The sequence below is a fragment of the Leptidea sinapis genome, chromosome 33, assembly GCF_905404315.1.
Source record: "Leptidea sinapis chromosome 33, ilLepSina1.1, whole genome shotgun sequence".
Lineage (NCBI taxonomy): Eukaryota > Metazoa > Arthropoda > Insecta > Lepidoptera > Pieridae > Leptidea > Leptidea sinapis.
In genome coordinates this window covers 10,389,508-10,414,318 of record NC_066297.1, presented here as the reverse complement: position 1 = coordinate 10,414,318, position 24,811 = coordinate 10,389,508, and the positions used below count along the sequence as shown (strand labels likewise).

At 35.3% G+C, this 24,811-nt stretch overlaps 1 protein-coding gene across 2 annotated transcripts in view; it reads right to left on the bottom strand.

Moving 5' to 3' along the window:
* Positions 1 to 1,474: 1,474 nt before the first annotated feature.
* Positions 1,475 to 24,811, bottom strand: part of LOC126974631 (venom dipeptidyl peptidase 4-like) — a 56,191-nt gene continuing 32,854 nt past the window's right edge. For both annotated transcript variants that reach the window (XM_050822139.1, XM_050822140.1), the window contains 13 exons: positions 21,991 to 22,252; positions 21,117 to 21,286; positions 19,203 to 19,294; positions 16,861 to 16,981; positions 15,268 to 15,360; positions 13,505 to 13,644; positions 12,413 to 12,623; positions 9,939 to 10,123; positions 7,846 to 8,040; positions 6,951 to 7,108; positions 6,265 to 6,350; positions 4,220 to 4,345; positions 1,475 to 2,493 (listed from right to left, as the gene is read on the bottom strand). In XM_050822139.1, coding sequence (XP_050678096.1) covers positions 2,404 to 2,493; positions 4,220 to 4,345; positions 6,265 to 6,350; positions 6,951 to 7,108; positions 7,846 to 8,040; positions 9,939 to 10,123; positions 12,413 to 12,623; positions 13,505 to 13,644; positions 15,268 to 15,360; positions 16,861 to 16,981; positions 19,203 to 19,294; positions 21,117 to 21,286; positions 21,991 to 22,252 — 1,929 coding nt within the window. In that variant the 3' untranslated portion in view covers positions 1,475 to 2,403. The remainder of the gene's footprint in view (positions 2,494 to 4,219; positions 4,346 to 6,264; positions 6,351 to 6,950; positions 7,109 to 7,845; positions 8,041 to 9,938; positions 10,124 to 12,412; positions 12,624 to 13,504; positions 13,645 to 15,267; positions 15,361 to 16,860; positions 16,982 to 19,202; positions 19,295 to 21,116; positions 21,287 to 21,990; positions 22,253 to 24,811) is intronic.

Here is a 24,811-nt window from a genome sequence, read left to right as displayed (position 1 = left end):
TTGATTTAGTGTGCATGCGTTGCTGTAAATGTAGGGTTACAGATCGCCGCTATTATTTTGGACGATTTCATAGCTATCACAGTTCATATGGTATAAATTTATAGTTATATTGTAATCTTTACGCTATGAACACATTAGTTGAGGGGCATTCGTGTACATATAGCCAGGGATTTGAGGATTTGACCTTTGATAGGAACATTATATATTATCCGCAAATTGGTTTGCCATATTAACTGACTTATAATTTCTTCAGAACAACGAATCAACAATTATAGGACGAACGTAAAGAACTTATTGCGTACTTTAAATTTTATACGACAATTTTGATTTGAATTTGAAAAACTAAAACTAGGTTATCAACTGTAAAGTAGATCCTGTAGATGAAGCCGCAAACTGAGAGTTAAACAAAGCATACAAGATTTTGTGACGATACGTCACTCGAACATTTAGCTCAGTTGGGAGAGCACTTGCACGGAACGCGAGAGATCGTGGGTTCGAGTCCCGCATCGTTCATAAAATTTTGTTTTCAAATTTTATTTCTGTATTAAGAAGAAGAAGTGAGGGTTATCACTTTAAAAACATACAAATTGTTTAAACTACTAGCTACCAAACGCGGGAATACTTCTTTGTACACAGTGATAGTTTTAACTACTTGTAAGCATAAAATATAATACATAATTATATAATATTTAGACCAATGAGAGGCTTCTGCGGACAGCCGACGAGAAAGGAAGCACAGCGGCAGCATAATCATCTAGAGTATAAAGTATAGTAAGCTAGAGGTCCCGGGTTCACATCCCGGTAGGTACAAGCATTTATATGATGAATAATATGAATGTTTGTTTCCGAGTCATGGATGTTTATATGTATTTATGTATGTTTAAGTAAGTATATCGTATTAAATATATCATTGCCTTGAGCGTTGAGAAGTAAAATTGACAACATAATGCTGACTAGACACCATTTTGGTTCTGTAATGTCTATAATATTGTTATTAGTAATAAGATTTCTGTACTTTTGAAATTTTTCTCACCCTTTCGCTGGTTTGTCTGCATTTACGGGTCAAAACCAAGTAAATGCAGCGTGTGGTGTGTTAAATTTATGGGTCGGGTGGAATGTTGTGTTCGTCAATTTGTAAGAACTTTCTAACGATTCGGCATGTATTTAAGATGGCGGCTTTTTGTAAGGTGATGTAAAGAGTTTCCTTTAATTCAAGTAGTTTGAGACTATGTAACAGATGGTTTGGGATAACACCTGTGGTGGAAAGGACTATTGGAATTACATACACCTACTTTATTTTGGTTCCAGATTCTAGCCACTGCATCCTTCAGTTCAGTTTATTTTTATTATATAACCATAGCACAGGCTATGCCTAATTTGGGCTAAGGATTACATTACCCACAAATTATTGTGTAAAAATTTGTTATTATTATTATCTAGAGTTATTTGGTACATTTGATAAAATGAAAATGTCTTGTATAATGAAAACAGTTTTATTGAACATATTTCACCTTTAATAATTAGGTTCATTTATTTACAAATCATATACGATATAATGGTGGGAGAGACGTAGAAACGCTACTCTTAAATAAATAACAAATATTATTGGTAATATGAACTGATAAGTTATTAATACCTATTTATTACTTCGACAATCAACATGTATTAGATTGTATTATGAATGTTATGGCAAATTCAAAAAAGAATTGAAATTTTAAGAGTTATTATTAAAATTGGCACAAAAATTGTGAAATTTATCAAAATACGCTGAAATCCGTATATTTGTAAACAAGGTGGCGATATTAAATTAACACACGGGTAGTATATTAAAATTTTCTAAGTAATTACACATTTAGAAAACAAAATTTTTATTACCTTTACGTGGACGCTATTTACCAGACGCCTACGGCGCAGCGTAGAAGAAAAAGGTGTCAGTTGCCTACGCTAGATCGCGGCTACGAGATTACTTACAGGATGTTCCAAAATAATGTTATAGAATGGTTAATTTACGTGAATTATGTATTATATTATATATTTTTTTTATGATTAAGGTTAAATAGCTTTACCCGTGTATTCATTTAATGTCACGCTGTATACCAGCTAATTTACAAATAAATACATAAAAATAAATATTTTTAAGTAAAACTTATACAATAATGATTGAGCATAATTTTATAGGATATCTAGTTAATTGAACTACTTTTAGCTTCTTTTAACGACATTATATTGTCAAGATATTATTTACAAGTGCAGAGACACTGTAAGTGGAATTCAATTAATAACAAATTTTATATTTTATTTTTACTCATTATTTGTTAGGAAAAATTGCTAGAGCATTAATGCGTTAACCAGAATAAATAGAGCGGTGAATGCTCTGCGCATGAATAATAAATATATGTCTAATTACAACATATATTCTCGTAGGAACTTCTCGAGGCTGTGGTACAGATGAAGTTGAACATTACCCAATGAATGGTCCTCGTCTGTGTAACTCTGTAACAGAAACCATATGTTGAGAGGTTTTACATAAAATTACAATCATTCGAAGTAATTTCAGCTTTTAAAAATTTATACCTAGAATTCGTAAGGTAACCAATCTGTAAAAAACAGTTTGAATTTGGGTGAGTTCCTATTTTCTAACTATTTTATATATTAAATGTGAAGTTAAAAAATGTGAGTGTAAAATGACATTGGGCTGTCACTCTCGGTTGTGTAACGCTGGTTCGATTAAAGTCGACTCGAGTCGATCAATACCGCGTGAACAGTCAGAAAATCGAAAAGAGCAAAATTTATCAGAGTGATTCATTCACAAATATAATTATGCACCTAAAGTTTCTAGAAGTTAATATTGTCAGCTTTACATATATAAATGAATTGCTGTTTGTTAGTCTCGCTAAAACTCGAGAACGGCTGGACCGATTTGGCTAATTTTGGTCTTGAATTACTTATGGAAGTCTAGAGAAGGTTTAAAAGGTGAAAAAATATTGAAAATGCTCGGAATGAAATAAAAACAACAATTTTGTTTTTCCTTTGATGTGTTCCAACCACGGGGTGGTTGAGAAATCAAATTGAAAGAATAGTTCAAAATTAAAATGAATAACTAATTATAATTTTTATGTCTTTCTAACTTTCTCTTAACTACAGTTGTTTACTATCTATCAGATTATTTATAGAGCTAACTCACGTGCACCGCAATGTTGACCAGATAGAGACAGATCAAGAAAATAGTCGTATTGATATGTCAGAATTACGTTCTTTAGTGAGTGACAATGAAGTAGATTGGCTTTGAATGCAACGAGTTCGTGCATAATATCAGAAAGCTTTAAATTTTAACAGACTGTATGATATTATTGATTTAATAAAAAAGGATTCCTTTTGTTTGTTTTAATTTTATTTCATACAAAAGTTTAGGTCTTTTATTTATCGATTGAGGCAGTATGAAGTCAGCCGGGTCAGCTAGTGTAATAATTGGATCATAGTATAATAATTGAATCTCGTATTATTTACTTCGCCTCGATGAAATTTGAATTCATCTTGTGTGTTCTCAAGCATACACTGTTTTTAAGGCTCCGTAGCCAAACGGCAAAAACCGAACCCTTATAGATTCGTCATGTCTGTCTGTCTGTCTAAGATAAGAACTATACTGTTGAAACTTGGTAAATAGATGTAGAACCACATTAAGATTATACAAAAATAGAAAAAAAAACAATAAATTTTGGGAGTTCCCCATACTTGGGACTGAAACTCAAAAATTTTTGTCATCAAATGCGTGTGAGGTATCAATGGATATGTCTTCTAAAATGATATTGAAGTTTCTAATGTTTTTTTTCCTTAACTGAATGGTTTGCGCGAGAGATACTTCCAAAGTGGTAAAATGTGTCTTGTGCTACTCACTTTCTTTTTAATACGTCATAAATCGTTACAACGAACTACAAGAACTTTTATATTATGTTACTTGCTGATACGGAACCCTTCATGGGCGAGTCCAACTCCCACTTGGCCACTATTTGTAAATAACAAAAGGACACACACGCTACAGTACCAACAATCCTGGAAGTAATAACTGAACAACACCATCCATTGTATATTTCAAACAGTAGTAATATTTATTATATTTGTCTGAAGGAGACTCGAATGTATTTTTTTCCAGGCAAAGAACGCCAATACTTGAACGTAAGATATTTTGTTTATTCGCAGCTCATATTAATGTCATAAATACCATTTGATTGAAGTAGACGTCATTGGTTTGTAGCAGCCGAGAGAACAACATGGCATGCTGATAATGAACATTGTCATCTTCAGTTCCGTGCACGAGGTAATAACTCTTGTTGCGATACGACTCCACCTGCGAACCAAATATTGCATATTTAATGTCAACTTACCAGATATGTTTCTAGGAAATCGGTTAACTATTACATCGAGGATCCTACAATTAAAAGCCAAATGCGATACATATAGACGTAGAAAATAGATTTAAAAAAGTATCGAGGTCGCAGTAGGTAGTATGTGGTTGACTCTCACAACGGAGTCCCCGGTTCGATCCTCGCCCGTCATGTACCCTTTTGTTCGAGGTTTTCGAATTCATATAGGCAGGCTTATTCAACGCCTTAAAAGGCTGGCAACAATCAGTGATGTAACAAGAAACTATGGGCCGCAGTGATCACACAAAGTCAAAGTCAAAAAAATTTTATTCAAATATGCTTAATCTAAGCGCTATTGAATCAGCACTACAAATATTTCTTTTAAATTACTGAATTTACCATATGTTCGTAAGAAGTTATGCTCGTGAGAAGAATATAAAATAAACTCAACGGCCACTCTTTTCAATAAAATAGAGTATTTTACAATGGCTGTAATATATATATATATATATATATATCAAATTAGCTTGTAAGGTGCTGCATCCAATATATGAGTAGAATTTAAGTAATATTAATTATTTAGTTAAAAGTAATAAATAATTAAAAGTATAAAATGTATAAATTATCGTATATTGGATGCAGCTTGAACTCATTGTTTGTGCACGCTAATCCGATCCCTTTGTGCTACTCTTTCATAAAGAAGACATATAGGTAATATGGGCTTTACGTCTACCGCCACTATTTCACGTGAAAACAGCCCTGACTTTAAGCTCTATTCAGCCTGTAGTATTTTTTTCCATCAGACAAGACCAGAACGACTTGGCAACTCCACACATAACTTGCATATTTCTTCGTAGATATTTGTATGTTTTGTCAAGCACGATGTTTTCCTGCACATTGGTTTGTGGTGGGGACTGAACCGAAGCCTCATGGATGACAGAAAATAGAACAGAATAATTTATTGGGGTACCATATTAGTAACATAGTTATTACATAGTATCTGTTACAAGGTATGCATTGGTACAAAGTAAGTAACTTTAATTTTAGAAGTATTCTGGCCTCACAATAGGATTCTCTGTGTAGTGAGGTCCAGTCTCTTCCCCTATATTAATACAAAATAAATGTGTGTATGTATGTTTGTGTGTGTGCTAAATAAGAAAAGAAAATTGATAACGTTTAAATGGCAGTAGCTTTTGCGTGACTGCCACTCCCTTACGAATTGTAAGGATTAAAAAATCACTTTGTTGTTAGTTTATCTGTTTATCAAAACCTTCCTAGATCCTATGGTCTCTGAGAGTTTTAAAGAGAGTCAACGCTCGATCAGGAAAATAGGCATTTCGATCGCGATCTTGAGTATATTTAGACAAGGAAGTAATCGATAACTATAGGCTACTTACTACTCTATGATCTGTAATGGAAGTCTTCTAACACAACTAAAAAACAATATGTTATAATAAATATAACAAAAATTATTATGACATCACACGTTACTTAATATTATATCCAATTTATGTAATTGTTGACACATAACTAAAAAAAGGGGCTTATCTTTCTGACACGACTAAGTAAGTACTTCACGCGAAAAAGGGATATCATATTTACTTATAGATAATACTCAAATAACTATAAGTTAATCAGAGTGCTAATTTGCAGAATAAAGTTATTTGTTTCGCTACGGATATTCCTTATTTAGTAATTGTTGTTTCAAAAAAGGCGACTATCAAGCCATACCATTCTCAACAGTATTCTTTTTATAATTAAGTATGTATTATTCATTAATGCCTGTTGCGTTTTGGTTTATTTCTGTGACATAACATGGCTGGGTTCATGGGTTGTGATTGTGGTGAAATTCTTGTGATGCACTTTTAGCGCCACCTATCGTATTTAGACGAAATCAACTTACAACTGGATCCGTAAGCAGCGAGGACTGAAGATAGGCCTGTGGGTTGTTTTGCGGTGTGTCCATGTATCTCTCTGTGTAGATGGTGTCTGTGAAGAAACAATGGTTTTAACACAAATATATTTATGTTTTCAAATAGATTTATGTTTTCTCTTTATTAAAAAATTGTCAAAGATTGTTGTTTCTAGAAAATAACTGATATTGATATCGGTATCAATTCAACAGTGATATCGAGTAGTTGCCTAGTACGCCCCCGTGACATCTATAGACCACAATAGGAGTCAGTGCGACATGCGTCTGTAGCAATGATACACGAGACAAGTTACTACCGTGAGCCGTAGAAAGTAATTCCGCGTAGCTGCGACATATGATACATGAGACGTGTTACTACCGTAAACCGCAGAAGCCGATTCTTCGTTGCTGCGACATACGTCTACAGCAATGATACATGCGACACGTTACTACCGTGAGCCGTAGAAGGCAATTCCGCGTAGCTGCGACAGGCGTTTACATCAATAATAAATGAGACAAGTAACTACCGTGAGCCGTAGAAGAAGAACAATTCCGCGTAGCTGACACAAGTGTCTACGGCATTTACACATGACCCACAGCACTGCCGTGAGCAGTACAAGGCGATTCCGTATAGTTGCCATAGGGTCAACCCCATATTTGTGTATTTGTCTACATACCGTAGAATCGCCAGTCCACAACAGGCGCTACGGCAATTCCACATCGGTACACGTCGCCGCCGCGAGCGAGGGCAAGCGAAGCCGCATACCCGCCGTACGACCAGCCCCATATACAGGTACGATTGCTGTCCAACCACGGTAACTCTTGCTGCAGGTATCTGCAATTAAACATTTAGAATGGTCAACAGTAGGCATATTACAACATAGACTTCTTCTCTAGTAAGTAGACTTAAAGACTTTTACCAGTAGAAGGCTCCTTTGCACAAGATGCCGGCTAGATTATGGGTAACGGCGCCTATTTCTGCCGTGAAGCAGTAATGTGTAAACATTTATATGATTCGGTGTGAAGGGCGCCTTAGCTAATGAAATTACTGGGAAAATGAGACTTAACATCTTATGTCTTATGGAGTGGAGTCTTCTTATAGTGCAGCTCAGAATTTTTGGGGTTTTTAAGAATCCTGAGCGGCACTGCATTGTTATGGGCATGGCGTATCAATTACCGTCAGCTGAACGTCCTGCACGTCCCTTATTTTCATAAAAATAAGTCGCTTATTAGGTTTGCACGAGTAACATCATTATAATGTATATACTTATTTATTATTATTATACACATAGATCATAGTAGCATCATAGTAGCACTTTCATAATATGACCATAATGATATACAGCGAATTTGGTAATCAACTTTTGCTTGATGGAAATAGTCGTTTTCTTCGAGATAAGACCAGTTAGATCAGTTTCCAGCACCAAAAACCTTCCAAAACATGTCTTTGCAAAACAATTTTAGATGTATTTATAAAGCTTTAGATTTGTTTTTGTATTGTTAAAGGATGTACGTTGACTCTTAAACTATTTCTAATTTAATAATTAATTCGAACGTCTGTTAAGGGCTTACCTGGTAGCATTAATTTGATCATCAATTTCATAAGTACCAAGTTGTCTGTTGATTGCGAACATATTATCGATACCGCGGAGACCAGAACCCCTACCATCGATACGAGCCACCGCAATGCCCCAACGACTCACTAGGGATGAGCCCCAGTCCATTGTCCATTGCTTCTTCACTTGTGCTGAGTCTGGACCGCCGTAACTAGAACATTCAATGAAGCTGTTTCAGAAAGATCTAAATTCAAACCGTTACATAATATTTATAATCCAGCTCATTACCAGCAAACAGAATCTAGAAGTATGTCAATAAAACACTTTTTAAAGGATTAAAACGCATGTAATTTTAAATGTGTTTTTACATTAAATTTTACGCTTTCAGGGGGGCTGGAAAGTGAAAGGGACTGAATGTGATCTGGAAAGGTCACGAAACGTCGGGGTAACTAAAACTATAATAAAAATGTAACTTTTACACATTCTTTATCTTTAGATACAGGTCTTGAATTTGTTCGAATTGATTGAAGACAATTATTAGCGAAATTTACACTCAAGATAACACTAAAAATTAATTAATTATGGATTTTTGCAAAACAACGTCTTATTTATTAAATTTTCATAGAGCAATGTAATATTCATAAGAAGTATGTTTGGAAGCTTGTTAAGAAGATTGTTAATATGTATAACAACGTTGTGTGTTTCAGAAGCCGTCTTAATACAATATATACATACATATAAATGAAATTGGAGTGTCTATTTGTAATATTGAAATAAGCGTTTTTTACTACATGTATATGAATATAAGTACACAAAATATATTTTTTTTTAATTTTTGGCTGTCTGTCTGTCTGTTTGTTCCAGCTAATCTCTGAAATGGCTGAACCGATTTTGATGGGACTCTTATTTGCGTTTATTTTAGGAAAATTCTTTCATTTTAGAAAAATAAAGTAAATTTGCAATGTCCAAGAAACGGCCAAAAATAATTTATATGGCAAAACAAAGTATGCCGGGTCAGCTAGAATAATAATAAGTGTTTCAAGACTCTTTCTGCTAGGTTCTAACTTTATTCGAATATTGTGGAAGTACCTACTTACCAGTGGTCAGCAGTGGTGCAAAGGTGAGGCACCTTTGCACAGGATGCCGGCTAGATTATTGGTCCACAATGGCGCCTATTTCTGCCGTGAAGCAGTAATGTATAAGCATTACTGTGTTTCGGTCTGAAGGGCGCCGCAGCTAGTGAAATTACTGGGCAAATGAGACTTAACATCTTATGTCTCAAGGCACCTAGCGCACTTGTAGTGCCGCTCAGAGTTTTTAGGGTTTTCAAGAATCCTGAGCGGCACTGTATTGTAATGGGCATGGCGTATCATCAGCTGAACGTCCTGTTCGGCTCATCCCATATACTTACATATTATAGTAAGTTTTGCATTTTACATAGTCTTATAAACAGTTTGTTATTTTTAAGCGGCATCCCTCACTTGCTCAGAGGGCTATGGAGAGGGCTATCTATGCTTGGAGTTTCCCTGCGAGATCGAATCAGAAAGGAGGAGATCCGTAGAAGAACCAAAGTAACCGACATAGTCTAATGATTGCGAAACTGAAGTGGCAGTGGGCAGGGCACATAGTTCGACGGACAGATGCCATTGGAGCTGTAAAGTCCTCGAATGGCGACCACGTATCGTAGGACACAGTGTTGGTAGGCCCCCCCAAAATGGACCGACGATCTGGTGAAGATCGCCGAAACACGTTGGATGAAGGCAGCGCAGGACCGATCGCCGTGGAAATCTTTGGGGAAGGCCTTTGTCCAGCACTGGACGTCTTCCGGCTGATGAAGATCCCTCACTTCTGGGATTAAATATACAAATTTAATTTGTACCAAAATTCATGGCAGGTTGTGGCTCCATCATGTGGCTCATGGAGCCACAGACTGAGAGTTGAACTAGACACCAAAATTTCAGTCGATGCGTCACTTGTCTCGGTAAGAACCAACGGACGGAACCCGAGAAACGCATTTTCGAGTCCCGCATCGCCCATGAGTCTTGGTATAAAAAAAATTATATATTGTTATCAATCTTATGAAGAAATTCGTTGTATGCTAATACTCACACATATACAAGTAACGGAACATTGCTCCTAGACATATAATCACGAGGCGCCTGTATCAACGCCTCAGCATTTGGTATTCCATCTCCTAAAGGAACAGTCACTCGTAGTGTCACTGGGATATCAACCGTGTCCGCAAACTCAGACACTTCCACGTTGCTATCCCATTCTGATACCAAGGTGCCATTCTGGAAAAGCGAACAGCTATAATGAAATCAGTTTTACAGTGAAATAAAGAATAATGTATTTTTCACGATAATTAAAGCTGATTGAAATGAAATGAAAAATTTTTATTTTGAAACGTATAGTACACATAAATATACAAATAACTTAAAATAAAACTTATAAAGGCGACATACACTAAACTAACAAAATCTGAAACAAGCTATACATTACAAAAATGGTCCCAACTCAGCATGTTTGCTGGTGTGAAAACCAACGCTGGTCTTTCGTTGGGCCATTTGGTGACGTCATGCTAAATATAATCTTAAAGAAAAGTATAAGTTCTTCAGACACTTCAGATTCAGAAACTTTATGGAATCATGACATCGTGTTTGTTCAACGGCACGTCTGATCGACTATTTTTTTCAACAATCTTATCTTTATAAATTCATATTTACGTGTGTATACAGCCTCATTCAAGAATGGAAGTGAATTAAATATTTAATTATCTGATCGGTCTGATCAAACCAAAGATAAGCATTCCCCTATCGACAGACAGTATTGGACTATAACTAATATTATAACTATATTGGACATAACTATGGATAGATAAGATCTTGTCATTAAACGGTGATAGCAATATATCCGTAACTATGATACGTTATTGAAAACGGCCGTAAGAAAATATAAGACACTGTCCTAGATCACTTTGCAATATGCTTGTTTATGTACCTTGACTAAACAGAAAGACTGCAACAGTTCACAAGACCACCAACACCCAAGGTTGGCTGGAAGTCAACGTTCCATACTTTAAAGAGCTGACCTTTATCTAGTGCAGATGTGAACCCCTATTATTATGGCGCTGACATCGAGTCGCTTAAGAAATCTCTAGAATAATCAGTGACTAAATTTCAAGGATTTTCCATGGAAACACGCGTAAATTCAAAGTTTCGTAGCCAGACAGATTAAAGGCCAAAGGCCAATTACAATACATTTTTTTTATTGCCAATTTTTCAATAAATAAATACGTATGTGGAAGAAAGTTCCTTGAAAACCATACTGTGGAGGACCGCCAAACATCTAGATGGTAGGGATGATGTCCTAATTTGTGTCGCGTGTCTTGCGAAGGCGGAATTCGGTGGCAGAAATCAAGTCAAACAGCTCTTCGGAACACACCCCGTAATAAATGCGATAGAAGACACACAATTTAGCGATGTCTCTACGCAACGCCAAGTGATGGGGGTCCCTGACAACTCAAGCAGCTCTGCGTTGGTTTAGTGGTTCTAGCTGATACTGGGTTGCGCCAGAACAGAGATGACAGCAATACTCCACATGTGGGCCGTTTGAAGTAATGATGTGCTCTATTTATGACGTCCGGCTTCTTCGAAGCCAAATTGGCTATGCCTTCCAGATCACCGCGGAATTGGCAATCGTTCGAGATTTAGAGACCCAGTATTCTTATACTAGGCGACGCATTAAGGGACGACAAGTGGGATTTTTTTGTGGTATATGCACATACTTGAGTCTTCTGGGGCTTGAAATGGACAAGTTTCATTTAACACCATTCTGCGACCTTCTCAAGCGAGTACTCGATAGAAGACAAGTTTCTTCCGACTCTGGTCGACGATTTCTCGAGAGAGACCTGCATGGCCAGTATATACGGCATCACCAGTGCTGTCGTCTGCATAGCAATGTATGTTGGAGGTGTCCAACATATCATTGATATGCAGAAGAAATAGTGTCGGAGATCACCTTGGGGCACTCCAGCGTTCACAGAGCAATAACCATCGACAACGACTTGTATGCTACGCCCAGTGAGGAAACTGGAGGCCCAAATATAGCATGAAATACGGTTCCTATGAGATATGTACGTTGTTTATTTCTCAGAGCAAGGATCCACACGATTTTTTGGTCAACACATCTAATGGTTAACACAAACGAAATTCCACGCGAATGAAGTCGCGGTAATAGCAGGTAAGACCTCCCATAAAGATTGCCATAACGATCGGTCCTGCGCTGTCCTCATCCAACCTATTCCGGTGATTTTGACCAGATCATCGGTCCATCTTGTGGGGGGCCTATCAACACTACGTCTTCCAGGACGTGGTTTTACTATATCAATGATATTAGAAGTTGGTATTATTAGAAGAATTTCATGTAAAGATATAATTAAAGGCCGGCAACGCTCTTGTGATTCCTCTGGTGTTGCAGGAGATTGTGGGCGGCGGTGATCACTTAACACCAGGTGACCCGTACGCTCGTTTGTCCTCCTATTCCATAAAAAAAAAAAAAAAAAAAAAAAAAAAGATACTCACAGCATTATAAATGAGGACTTGTGGTACGTTGGGCCCGGCACAGTCCACTTGGACATGAGTTGCATTGGCATTGAGGAAGGCGGTATTGTAGAGACAGCGGGCGCCGTCCGGTCGCACTATGTCGCATGTGAAGCAGGTCACAACGTTGTCAGGGTTTAGGGTATACAGATGCTGCTCGGTGCTGTCGTTCACGTGTGTGGCTGTGTACCAGCTGAAATAATTAAATGTTGAAGTACTGTCCCTGCCATCTAAATGTCTGAATCTAAAGTCTGCTGTACGTAATTTTTAAAACACCATTATCAGGATCAGATCGTTATCTTATTTCGAGTTTGTTTCTATTTCGGATACAGCGTAATAATCCCGGAGTCATCCATGGTTCTATGGTACGTTTTGTTTTAGGGATCGGTAAAAATTTGGAGTTTTCATGTAAAGCTTCTGTAACCACTGTGGTGAGGGATCAATCACCAGGTTTTCATCATAACATAATAACAGTAGTTGTAGATTCTTTTCAGTCAGGCTTGATAGAGCTTTAATAAAATCAAATTTAATTGCGTGCTTAGGAGCGATATTATTACTTTTAATATTTGTTAAAAGCAAAGCATTGCCATGCCATGGTCGGTTATTGTGGTATTTAAAATAGCTATTGGAGCACGACAGAAATTTTTATTTAATTTTATCATAAAGTGGTCCGAGCTATCAATCCTAGTTGGTAAATTATGTCCAGGCATGATACCGAAAGTTGCTAACATATTAAGATAAAAGTGTCTATTATTACGTTTAAAAGCTGGTTCATTATCTTTGACTATAAGTTTAAAGTTTATATCTGCATAGTTTTGTATAGTTTCTAAATGTGTACATAATGTATTTATAAAAGACGTAACGTCATTGTTTGACGGTATAATAAGGCTACTGGAAACCCAAGCGCTGGCATCTATTTCGGTCAAAGGATCAGCCAAGCTATCCAACGCGGAAATGCTGCCAGTATTCTTGGTACGCTTCAACGTAATGATAGTTTTAATTTTATGTAGTCATTGTATTGTAAATATAGTTATAAGATTTGTTTTATTATTAGGTTCTATCTGATAAACTTACATCACATTATCAGCAGTCCAAGTGTGGATGTCAGTGACTGTGTGTGCAGTGTTTGTTCTGCCAGCGACAGACCACAGAGCAGCGGCGGTCGCTCCTGCTGACACCTGGACCACTTGCTTGTACCGGACGTTGTTAACTGCCTGAACAAAGTAGTATTATTTGTTTATTAGGTACAGCCATTTAAGAAACACTTTTACAATGGTATTTTTACCTACTTTTGTATTGTTCTGGAACGTGTAACAATAACGGCGAACACAGCACTAATACATAAAAATTTATAATACGAACTAGCTGATCCGGCAAAAATTGTTTTGCCATATAAATTATTTTTAGTGTTCGACGGTTTTTTTTTTCCGTCTTTATAAATCCGACTACCATGATATAGCCTATGACACTTACAAAAATATATGTGTTCAGAAGACCCAGAGACTACTCGCTAGAAAATTGTGATAGTCATAATAGAAAGTATTTTATATTCTTCGTTCCCGCCGACTGCCCATTCGCCCGCCACTGGACCGCACCAAAATATCGCGCACTCGGATGTTTATCGTCATCGCCATAACTATTCAAATATTTTTTCAATGATACATGGTAGATTACACTAGACAAATTCACACTGATTCTTATAATATACTTATATAGTTTGATTCATATGAATATTTAATTTTATAATTACTGACTAATTAAAGAGGCTCTTTTAATAATTCATATTTTCTTGTTTGAAACATTTAGAGGAATCACGAAAGATGTCGAGAGTGAGTTTTGTGTAACTCATTATAGTGTCTAATGTCAATGCTGACAAAAGGCGATCTCTAACTTATTAGATCTCATTCAAACCAATTTTTTGTGGAAGTTTGCTCGTAAATGTACATCATATATTTTTTTTAGTTTTATTATTCTCTTATTTTAGAAGTTACAGAGGGAAGAGGACACTCATTTTACAACTTTGGAAGTGGGACAAAGTTGTTAAGTATTCAGTTTAGAAAAAAATGACACTAGAAACTTTAATATCAGTTTTGAAGACCTATCCATAGATACACGTATGGGATTGATGAAAAAAATTTTTGAGTTTCAGTTCTAAGGGGGAACCCCCAATATTTATTGTTTTTGAAGTAATACTTCTTTAGGCGCGTTATGAAAAAATGATGAGAGTGAAATTTTAAAATGCGCGCGCATCACTGTAACACATAAGTAACAGAGTGAAGTTGGTACCTAAAATTTTCTGACGTTTGCGACATTCGTTATTTTTTTTTTGTTTCTTCATCCATTATTAGGATAGGCAAAAGGTTCAAACCTGTACAGCCGTATTCGTTATTTAATAATTAATTGTCAAGGCCATCGTTGCAAGATTTTTACAAAATTGTTCTTTCTACAAACACGAGCACGAGGAATAAATAATTTTAAGGATTTTTGATTTGTTAGGCCAAAGAAGTATAACTTCTTGCTTGCATACATAAGTACACACACACTTTTTTTTCCATCTTTGTGTAAAAATCTTAATGCGGTTCACAGAATACATCTACTTACCAAGTTTCAACAGTATAGTTCTTATAGTTTCGGAAAAAAGTGGCTGTGACATACAGACGGACAAACAGACAGACAAAATGAATCTATAAGAGTACCGTTTTTTGCCATTTGGCAACGGAACCCTAAAAAGGGGTGAGTGAATGTAATTTTGTCTTACATTGTTGACATTGCAGTGTCTCGTTAACATTTTAACAAAATTTTATAGTATAATAACATTTGCTGTTGCAAGTACTTACAAATGGCAGAATAGTGATAAATGCGTTGCCTTGAGGGTTGAATATGAAAGGTTCATTGTCAATCCAACCACCATTCTCCGTATATGAGAATATCTGAAAAAATAAAGGAAAAATAAATTTCTCATATACAACTACTTCATTTTGAGTCAAACTTTGAGTCAATTTTTTACTATAGAGCATTCGAAATCAAATACCAAACATGAACGATTTTGATGAAACACTACAACGTTACGCTACGCCAATCTTTGGGTACGAGGTCTTCATTCTTACGTCCGTCTTCTACCAGGTATCCTTCTCTCATTCTTAGCATCAAGTTTTGTTTCTTTGGCTATTTTGGGTCAACCTTTTCATTAAGCACCAAACCCATTAACCCTTAACATACACCAAGTACAGATTAACCATTCGTGAAGTCGCCATATATCTAGTTGGTACGTTTGCGCAGGTACATTCCACAATAACCCCTCCGATAACCTATTTTTAGTTACTACAGAAATTTGCGCACGAACTTCAGGGTGAACCAGGGTTTACGCGGGAGGTATATTATAATCATCATCATTCATAATTACAGCTGGAAGACGTCCACTGCTGGACACGTCCCCCAAAGATCTCCACGACAATCAGACCTGCGCTGCCCACATCCGACATATTCCGACGATCTTGATCAGATCGTCGGTCTATCTTGTGGGGGCCTACCAACACTGCATCCTCCAGTACGTGGTTGCTATAAGAGGACTTTACTGTCAATGGGTCAGCAATCTCCTCGTTTTACGAAGAATACGATTAAAAAATTGCGTCCCATTACTGTTAGCACACCTAATATGCAAATATTGGGGTTGAGCAGGTTATCAACTGTAAAGTAGATCCTGTAGGTGAAACCACAACCTGAGAGTTGAACAAAGCAAACAGAATTTTATAACGAGGCGGTAGTCGAACGGTTAGCTCAGTTTTTCTTTCGCTTTCGGTTGCAAAAATTCAAGTTCTAGAAATTCAAAATCACCCTTCTGCTCATGCGTTTAAGCATATTCAAGGTATTTTCTTTGTGACAATAATGGACGAGACGAGCAGTATATTCAGCTAATGGTAATTGATACGCTCTGCCCATTTCAATGTAGTGCCTCTCAGGATTCTTGAAAAATCCATAAATTCTGAGCGACACTACACGTACAATTGCGCTCGTCTCCTGGAGATATAAGATGCTAAGTCTCGTTTCCTCAGTAATTTCACTAGCTACGGCGTCTTTCTGACCGAAACACACAAATTCTTACACATTACGGCTTAACACTGCTTCACGTTTGTAATAGGCGCCGTTGTGGTACCCATAATCTAGCCGGCATACTCTGCAAAGGAGCCGAATAATAAACTCCAAGAAAGCCAACTGCACACACAGTAAACAAACTTAAATGAATAGGAAGTATAATTATATATTCAACGCAATTCTGGACCCCTCGTTCTGCGGATGACCGTGGGCGACCACCTCACCACATCCTACCACGTGAGTCTTTTGCCAATTTGCCCCCTCCTATATAAATAAAATATAAATCTCTTATATAAATAAATAAAAATCAAAAATCAAAAAATAAGAATACAACATACCCGTGTACAGATAGCAGTACCAAACGTACACATCTCCACAACAAGAGAGGTCTGTACTCGGTTCGTCCACACCACAGCTACTCTGGTATTGTCCACGAAGACAACCCTCTTTATAATAGCCCTAGAAAACAAAAATTGCTAAAATTACTCCTGAATATTTAAAGCTATTGCATAGCTTCTATCGCGGGCCTTGAGCGAGGAGACCGAATCCAGAAATTCCGTAACGAAAATAACCTAACACCACGCATGCTTTTTGTGCAGAAGGTCCCAGGTTCGAGCCTGGGTACGTCTTGACTTTTTTTAATTTCTTTATTTTTTTATCACGTTTTTTTTAATTTTTATTATTATTTACATTTCTCCGAATCCAAAATTGGACGAGGTAGAGCATTTTATTCATCGCACTTTACTGGAGTACACTGAAGAAGGGTCGAAAATACTTGGCACAAATGGTAATAAATTTCCACTTATTTTGGCTGGCGATTTCAACATCAACTTCGCTGATAAAAAATCAGAGCGGTTGACTTTTCTTTCGAAAATATTGAATTTGAAAATGAATAATGATCCACAAGAATCCACAACAAAATATGGAACCACCATTTACAACCATCAACCTATAGTTTCAATGATAAATATTCCTGAATAACCTACATGTATTGTAAGATAATAAAAATATTTTGAACAATATTAACTTCTCATTCATTTAATTAAAGAAAAAAAATTGTTTTCTTATCGGTTACCACGCTCAAAAAGTGTAACTTGAATTAATATTAAAGAAAAAAAAACAAAGGAAAATATACTGCATAAATAAATAACTATAATTGCATAAGTTGATAAAAAATGCTATGCAATAGCTTTACCGCGACAGTCCCCGAGTGCCACACGTTCTTTTTTTTATAAAATACTACCTATTGATAGGGTTTAAGTCGTTTCCTGCCCGCTTGGGTTGGTTTGTTCTAGACGAAGCTATCCCGCTCAAAATCACCTATCAAAAGGTAGTATTTTATAAACACTAAAGGTATTAGGTTTGCATTAGACGTGTATTAAATTATATCTTTATTTAGTTTTGACTTTTCAGTTTTTGAAGTCGGTTGTTTTGAAACTTAGTTTTTTTATTTTTACTTTCTAATGTTTGTAATAGGTTGTTCTATAATTTACAGAGGGATTTTTCTAGATTACATCAGGTAAACAATAAGATTTGGTTGTTTTTTATTGTCATATTATATTGAATAGATTTTTTTAAAGTAAGTATGGGTACGCCAACGAAAGGTGCCGCGCGCTTTAAGCAATATAGACTCCAAAAACAGCCGGAAAAAAGGATTGAACTCCGAAAAATGCTGTGCAAAACTCTATTTCACGTTCTTGTGAGACACTGAAATATCGTGACGAATGTTTGTTAGCTTTGAATGACAGGTAGCCTAAGATCCACTTATCGGGACACGGGTTAATACTTAATAATAATATATAAACTACCTACATTAAACTCCTAAAACAAGCCGTATACAAACTACAGTTATATCATCCACGTAAAGTAAAATATTCTTAAAATAGTACTAACAGTACTTTTCATACTGGGCCAAATTATGTAAATTTTTTATAGGACCAAATGGAAAACGTTTCGCTTCAAACTAAAGAAGACCAATAATATAATACCAACTACCAACAATAGGAGATCACATCATTCCATAAAAATAACAGTGACTGTACATTGCATTTAAGGTGACTAAAAACTACTTAAGTATCTTAAAAATAAGTTTTATAATAAGTAATAGTTGTAAAAATAATTTTTAATCGGTGTACATACATTAAAAAAATACCGATCGAAATGATAACATCCTTATTTTTGAAGTCGGTTAATAACGGTGTATTGTTCCAGTTAAATGAGTAAAACTATTTTTATAGTTACACTATATGGATTAATGAGAAAGATTATTTTGTATATAGATGTCTGTTTCTCTTTTAATTTATGGAAATATACAACATATTAACTATGCAAAATACCGATCTATATTCTACCTATATTCATAACTTACTTACGTTTGTTTAATATTAAGTTTTTTGTTTTTAATTTTGAGTATTGAAATTTTTTATAGATTGGCTGTCTTGCCATGTCTACCGGGACACGGTGGCATAGGACGATGCAATCGTTGCCGTGTACACTGGAGCATATGGAAGGTAAGTTTCATATGGAAAGTAACTGTCCAAACAGTTTTGCAGGATTATGTTAGCTTTTAAGATTCTTTCTGTAAATGATTAATAGTATAAAAAAAAAATTAAGTATAGATTTTAAGCATTTTTTTTTGATGTAACAATTTTTGAAAGTCCTAATAAAACATAGAACTTACTCTGTAAGGTCCACAGGTGCGGCGTAAGTATTCTGACCTCCTGTCGCAATATCACGCAGTACAACTGTCACTGTGGGATTGATCGTTCCCGACTGGAATATAATGATAAAACTAATCAATATTGAAATCTCTCTTAATAAATAGTAGCTTAAAAGAACTAAAAACACGTTTTTAATAGAAAACTGAACTAAAAAATAGAAAAACGGTAGATGAAAATTGTATAAATTAACAAAAATCTTATTTTTCAAATTGAAAACTGAAAAAAAATTATCAAATTAATGAAATGTCATCGGTCTTGGATAAATCTACGAAGTTTGAATGAAATCTGGCCGTTGAAAGTGGGTCAAATTCGTACCCAAATGAGTCGGTTACAAACAAACATACATACAGGTGAAGCTCATAAAAAGCGAGTAAAAACAAAGAGTTATTCAATTGCTGCAAATTGCTGCATCCAGTTGTAATCTTGACTCCATAACCCTATATAACCTATAGACCTGATTTGTCATCACTTCTACGAGCTTCTCTTCTGCGATCCCCATTTCAGTGTAAGTATTAATAGTTTCTTTAAAAATCACTTTTATATACAAATATAAGTTAAAAAAAATTAAGTTTGTTTGTTATTCTTAAAAATAACAAAGATCCTATAGATAGACAGCTGAATTTTTTTTATAGATTCGAGCTGTAATATCGCCGCTCTTTCAGAGTTGTACGAGAAATTATGACTATTTTACTAAACGCGTCAAAATAAAAATACAGTATGTCAATTCTTTGTATTATTTTTAGTATTGTGGACATGTTATAAACTGATCTTATGATTGCTTTTAAAGAAAATGGTTTTTAAAAAAACTCACACAGCTGATGGTGACAGGCAAGGTAGGCGGACGTCCCAGAGGACGCAGTCCCACGAGATGGTCGGACCAAATACGATCTGCTCTAAACATCAACTTCCATGATGCCCTTCATAAGGCTAAGGATCTCAGTAGATGGAGGGGAATCGTACGGGAGAAACTGATGCAGCGGGGGAGTCACAACCCTTAGTAATGAGGAAAACAACGCGAGGAGGATAGATAGACAGAGAGAGAGAGCCACAACCATTAAGTTGAACAAGACATACCAAGATGTACGGTCAATGCGTCACTCGGACGGTCTGCTCAGTTGGTTAGAGCGCTCAGACGGAACCCGAGAGGCATAGGCACCCGTGTCCCACATCGTCCATCAAGTTTGGTGAAATGTTGTATATTTAATCCCAGAAGTAAGGGATATCACTTAAAAATAACAAACTCCTCAGAATCAATTTTATACAGCGTGTGCTTTAATGGCGACATTAAATGAACACACGGGTATCTAACCATACTCGTTAAAAAATAATTCTATAATTTAAAGTAAGCAATAGAAATTTTCAAACATATAAATTATATAGTAAGGAAACAAAATTTTAGTCCCCCTTATGTGGTCGCATAGGACGGCAAGAAGTAGGTGTCAGTGCCTACGCTAGAGCGCGGATACTACATGTTACAGGATGTTCCAAAATGATATTATGGTAAATTGATTAATTTGGGTGAATTTATATTTTATTTTTGAATATTTTTTATGATTACAGTTTATTATTAGTAGTACCCGTGTGTTTATATAATGTCGCCATTAAAGCACACGCTGTATAAAATTGATTCTGAGGACTTTATGTAAAAAAATTAGAAAGTTTGATCAAACCCTGACAGTCATACAGAAAGGAAATACTTATACGGTACTTATTTAGATTTCTATGATATTTTATATGAATGTGATTAAGACTATAATAGAGAAAGGAAAGTTTCTTGCGCCAATCTTCTCTCGGCGGTAGTAGTATCTTGTATATTAGAAATGACATCAGAAAGAATTCTAAAGGAATCAATTTTGAAAAATGCCTTTTAATACCTTTGGATATCTTATAGCACGATGTGATGTGTACTGGTCTTCAACGGAGCCAGGTTCTCCAAACGTCGGTATGTTCATGATTCTAACGTTGGTGTCATCAAACGTCACATATGACATCTTACTACCGTCACTGGAGAACCACAAAGCATTGTTCGACGCGAATACTTCCTCTGAAAAAAATACAAAACCGTAAATACAAAATGTATTGTACATACTTATCTCATATGAGTGGTTTCTTTTTTACTTCTAAGAATGGCAAAAGTACATCCATAGAACCAACGCGGGATATTTTTAAATTACATAATATACCTAGCAGCATCTTGGCAAATTATATTAACAAGTTGTTTTATTATGTTGACATTAAAAGTCTAATGACTTAAACATGAAAATATTTTGTATGTAATATAGTATGTATTATCTAATATTTCTATGAACCTATCATACCTAACCTATATTTAGTTGTCTGTGGCAACAAAACAACTATGCTTTTTTGGCGACATTATAGTATAGTAAACAATGCATGTATAGGCCATAGAGTATTGACTTTTTTCGAAGTCTCAATAAAATATGTACTTATATTACTGATTGTGGCTGTATAAATAACAGATAAAAGTAGAAGAGAAAAATAAAATTTTATATAAAAAATCTACAAAATAGTTAATTTGTCACGTTTTTATGAAAAAGTCTACACGTCTAGACAGAGCCTCTTTCTGATAGAGAACCGATGAAAACAGGGCAGATTTATTACTTTAGTATGCGTGGCAAGTTACATATAATACTTGCGATATCTTTGACACATTGTGTTAGTGAGATATTCTTTCATATGGCATCTGCTTTATCCATTACGTTTCAACTTTATTAATGTAAAATGTACCTTCGTATACCCAATCAGGTATTCCATTATAGATAACATTTCTCAATCCAGTGGAGGTAACTCGCTCTGCCGCGCTGTCTATACTTGCTTGGTAGTATATATCGTTGGCGTAGACAAACGCACATGCGGTACCAATGGGGGACCATACAAAGTTTTGTAGATAGGCATCATTGGCCTCGATCCCTGGTGGCGCAATGTTCGTCACCGCTCCTGTCCGAGTGTCAATGGCGGAGTAGCGGGCTTCAAAACTGTATCTATAAATCTGAAACAATTAAATACTTTTTATTTATTGAAATCTGCTTTATTCGGATTAATCGGTGTACCCGGCGCCCATTACCCTGTCAAGCTGCACATTCGAGCGCAAATCTGTAGTGAGAGACGGACCGCGAACTCACTAGACCCAACCTGATGAACGACCTCCGAATGGTCTGAAACTAGTCGGTACTACGCCGATAATAGTAAGTACTTTGTAAATAAATGAAGTTAATTATAGAATAATTGGACGTAGTTTCTGAAAAACGTTCCAAGCCACAAACATCACATTTTAAGGAATTCGTATTTAAAGTTTAATAAGTATTCGTATATTCCATACATGTGGGTCGAGCTACTACTTTAGTCATGATGTCATTTGAAGAATGACAGTAGGGCTGCCATTTTTTGTCAGTCCGTTAATATTAATCACGTGACCAGTTTTGTGTGCTTAACTCAATTTCGATATGATTGTGGTTTCGAACGTTTTTCTGGAATTACGTCCAATTATGTCTCACGAAAGTTTTAACAATTTAATTATATTAGCCTTAAACCTATATGTGTTCATATATATGAATGATGATGAAGTACTCATCATTATATTATTACTTGGTATTTGGCGGGCGAGAATCGAACCATGGTAAGAGTTATTGGTTCTACCTAACTAGCCACAAACGTTTGCTTCTATCAGAACATTTAGAGTGAAACTTGGTCGCTGTTTGCAAAGAGGATGTAGATACTATGTAGTAAGAGGCGGAACTGCCTAAGTTTAGTTTAGTATGAAACCTGCAGTGATTTGACATAAGTTTGAAACAGTAGTAATAACAGCATGACGATTGGCGACGATGAATGACCCGGCTAAGTTTAAAAGCGAAAAGTTGCTTTTAATGTAGTGGACTTCGGCTATCTCCGTTTTTTACAAGATCATAGCCGTCATCTGTCAATCTATCAATGACTCAATGACTGCACGTTTCATACAATCAAGTGAATCGCTTTTTTCTTAGAGAGTTTCGCTAGGCTGGCTGTTTGTAAAGTTTGTAAAAGTCTCAAACGTTGGACGAAAATAAATTGGAATCAACATGACATAGTATTTCAAATTAAAGCAACGAATTCTTCGATTCACAAAAATACAAAACGGGTTTGTAAAAAAAAAGAAGAAAAAAATTATTATACTTTTAAATAAATTAATATTTAATAAAGGGAGCACGAACAGTCATAACAAAATTAAAGCGCCACGCGCTTTGTGGCAGCTTAGCATCTAAGGTCTTAAGTAACTTATAAACAATCATTATTATAATATATGATTACAGTAAATATTACTTTAAAAAATGTTATACTTCGGTATTATAAGCACTCTGATGTAGTTTCACTTCTCTGGTCGTAAGCAAACGGCGATTTAGTGATTTCTGTTTTTTTTTATTTCTTATTAGAAACATCATTGAAAATCCTCCTCATAAAATTCGATGTTTAGTTTATTAATTTTCTTAAGACTTTACTTAAAATTAATTACACTTAAGCCCTTTTATTTTACTTCAGCTAGTTGTTGGAAAATAATTGCATAAAAATTTTACATCGTCCTTGTAAAGGTATTATTAAAATGGATAGAAATCCACTAACAATATTAGGCGATCGTCTGAAAAATTCTACATTATTTATGGTCACGTTCCATTTTACATAACTCTCCCAGCAAAATGTTCCATTCTCCGTTATATTATTCAATCTTTCGTTAACGAAATATAATGGTAGTGTAGGGGAATGTTGAAGAGTTTATTATTGTTACGAATTTTAAATTTTTAGTTTAATTTTCAAAGGTATCCTATTATAGTCAAATTTTCTGCTTTACAATAAGTAGTAGGCAACCATGGAACAGTAAATTCATAATATAATAATTTATGTAAGTATTAACCATGATAATAAATCCAGTAGATTAGGGTTTTGATTTTAAAAGGAATAGGAAATATTTTTGAAGTGAAAACTTCTTTAGCGGCCTTAAGCACTTTCCTTGGGATGGGTATAAAATGTTAAACTCACGTCAAGACACGTGGCCTGATCGAAAATTCGTAAGAAACGTTGAAATTATGGATGAATATTTATTTTTTTAAGAGATAAACTTCTTAATGCGAAATATATGTAATAGTTCTGAAGTGTTAAATTTTAAATGTGATATAAAATTATTGTCATTTTTGTGTACGATAACGCTTTTAATCACATCAATGCTAAAAGTACTAGCATATAAAATATAAATAAAGTAATTAGTGTGAAATTATTCCCTCACCATTCCAAAATATTCAAAAAAAGCACAACCTTAATGTTCAAGTTTTCACTCCCGGAGTGCAACCTGTTATTTTTTTTTATATTGATCAAGATGTGCAGGACAGCATGGGTCGGACTAGAACGGGTGAATCACAAAGATTATTTAACTTTCCAAATGTTACATAATACCCATTATTCATACTTTATTAATCTTAACCTGAAATATTATCATTATTATAATATTATTATTATCCCTATTAAAATGACACTATAATTTTGTAAAAGATATTTTTGAAAGAAGAAAGTGTTTTATATTAAG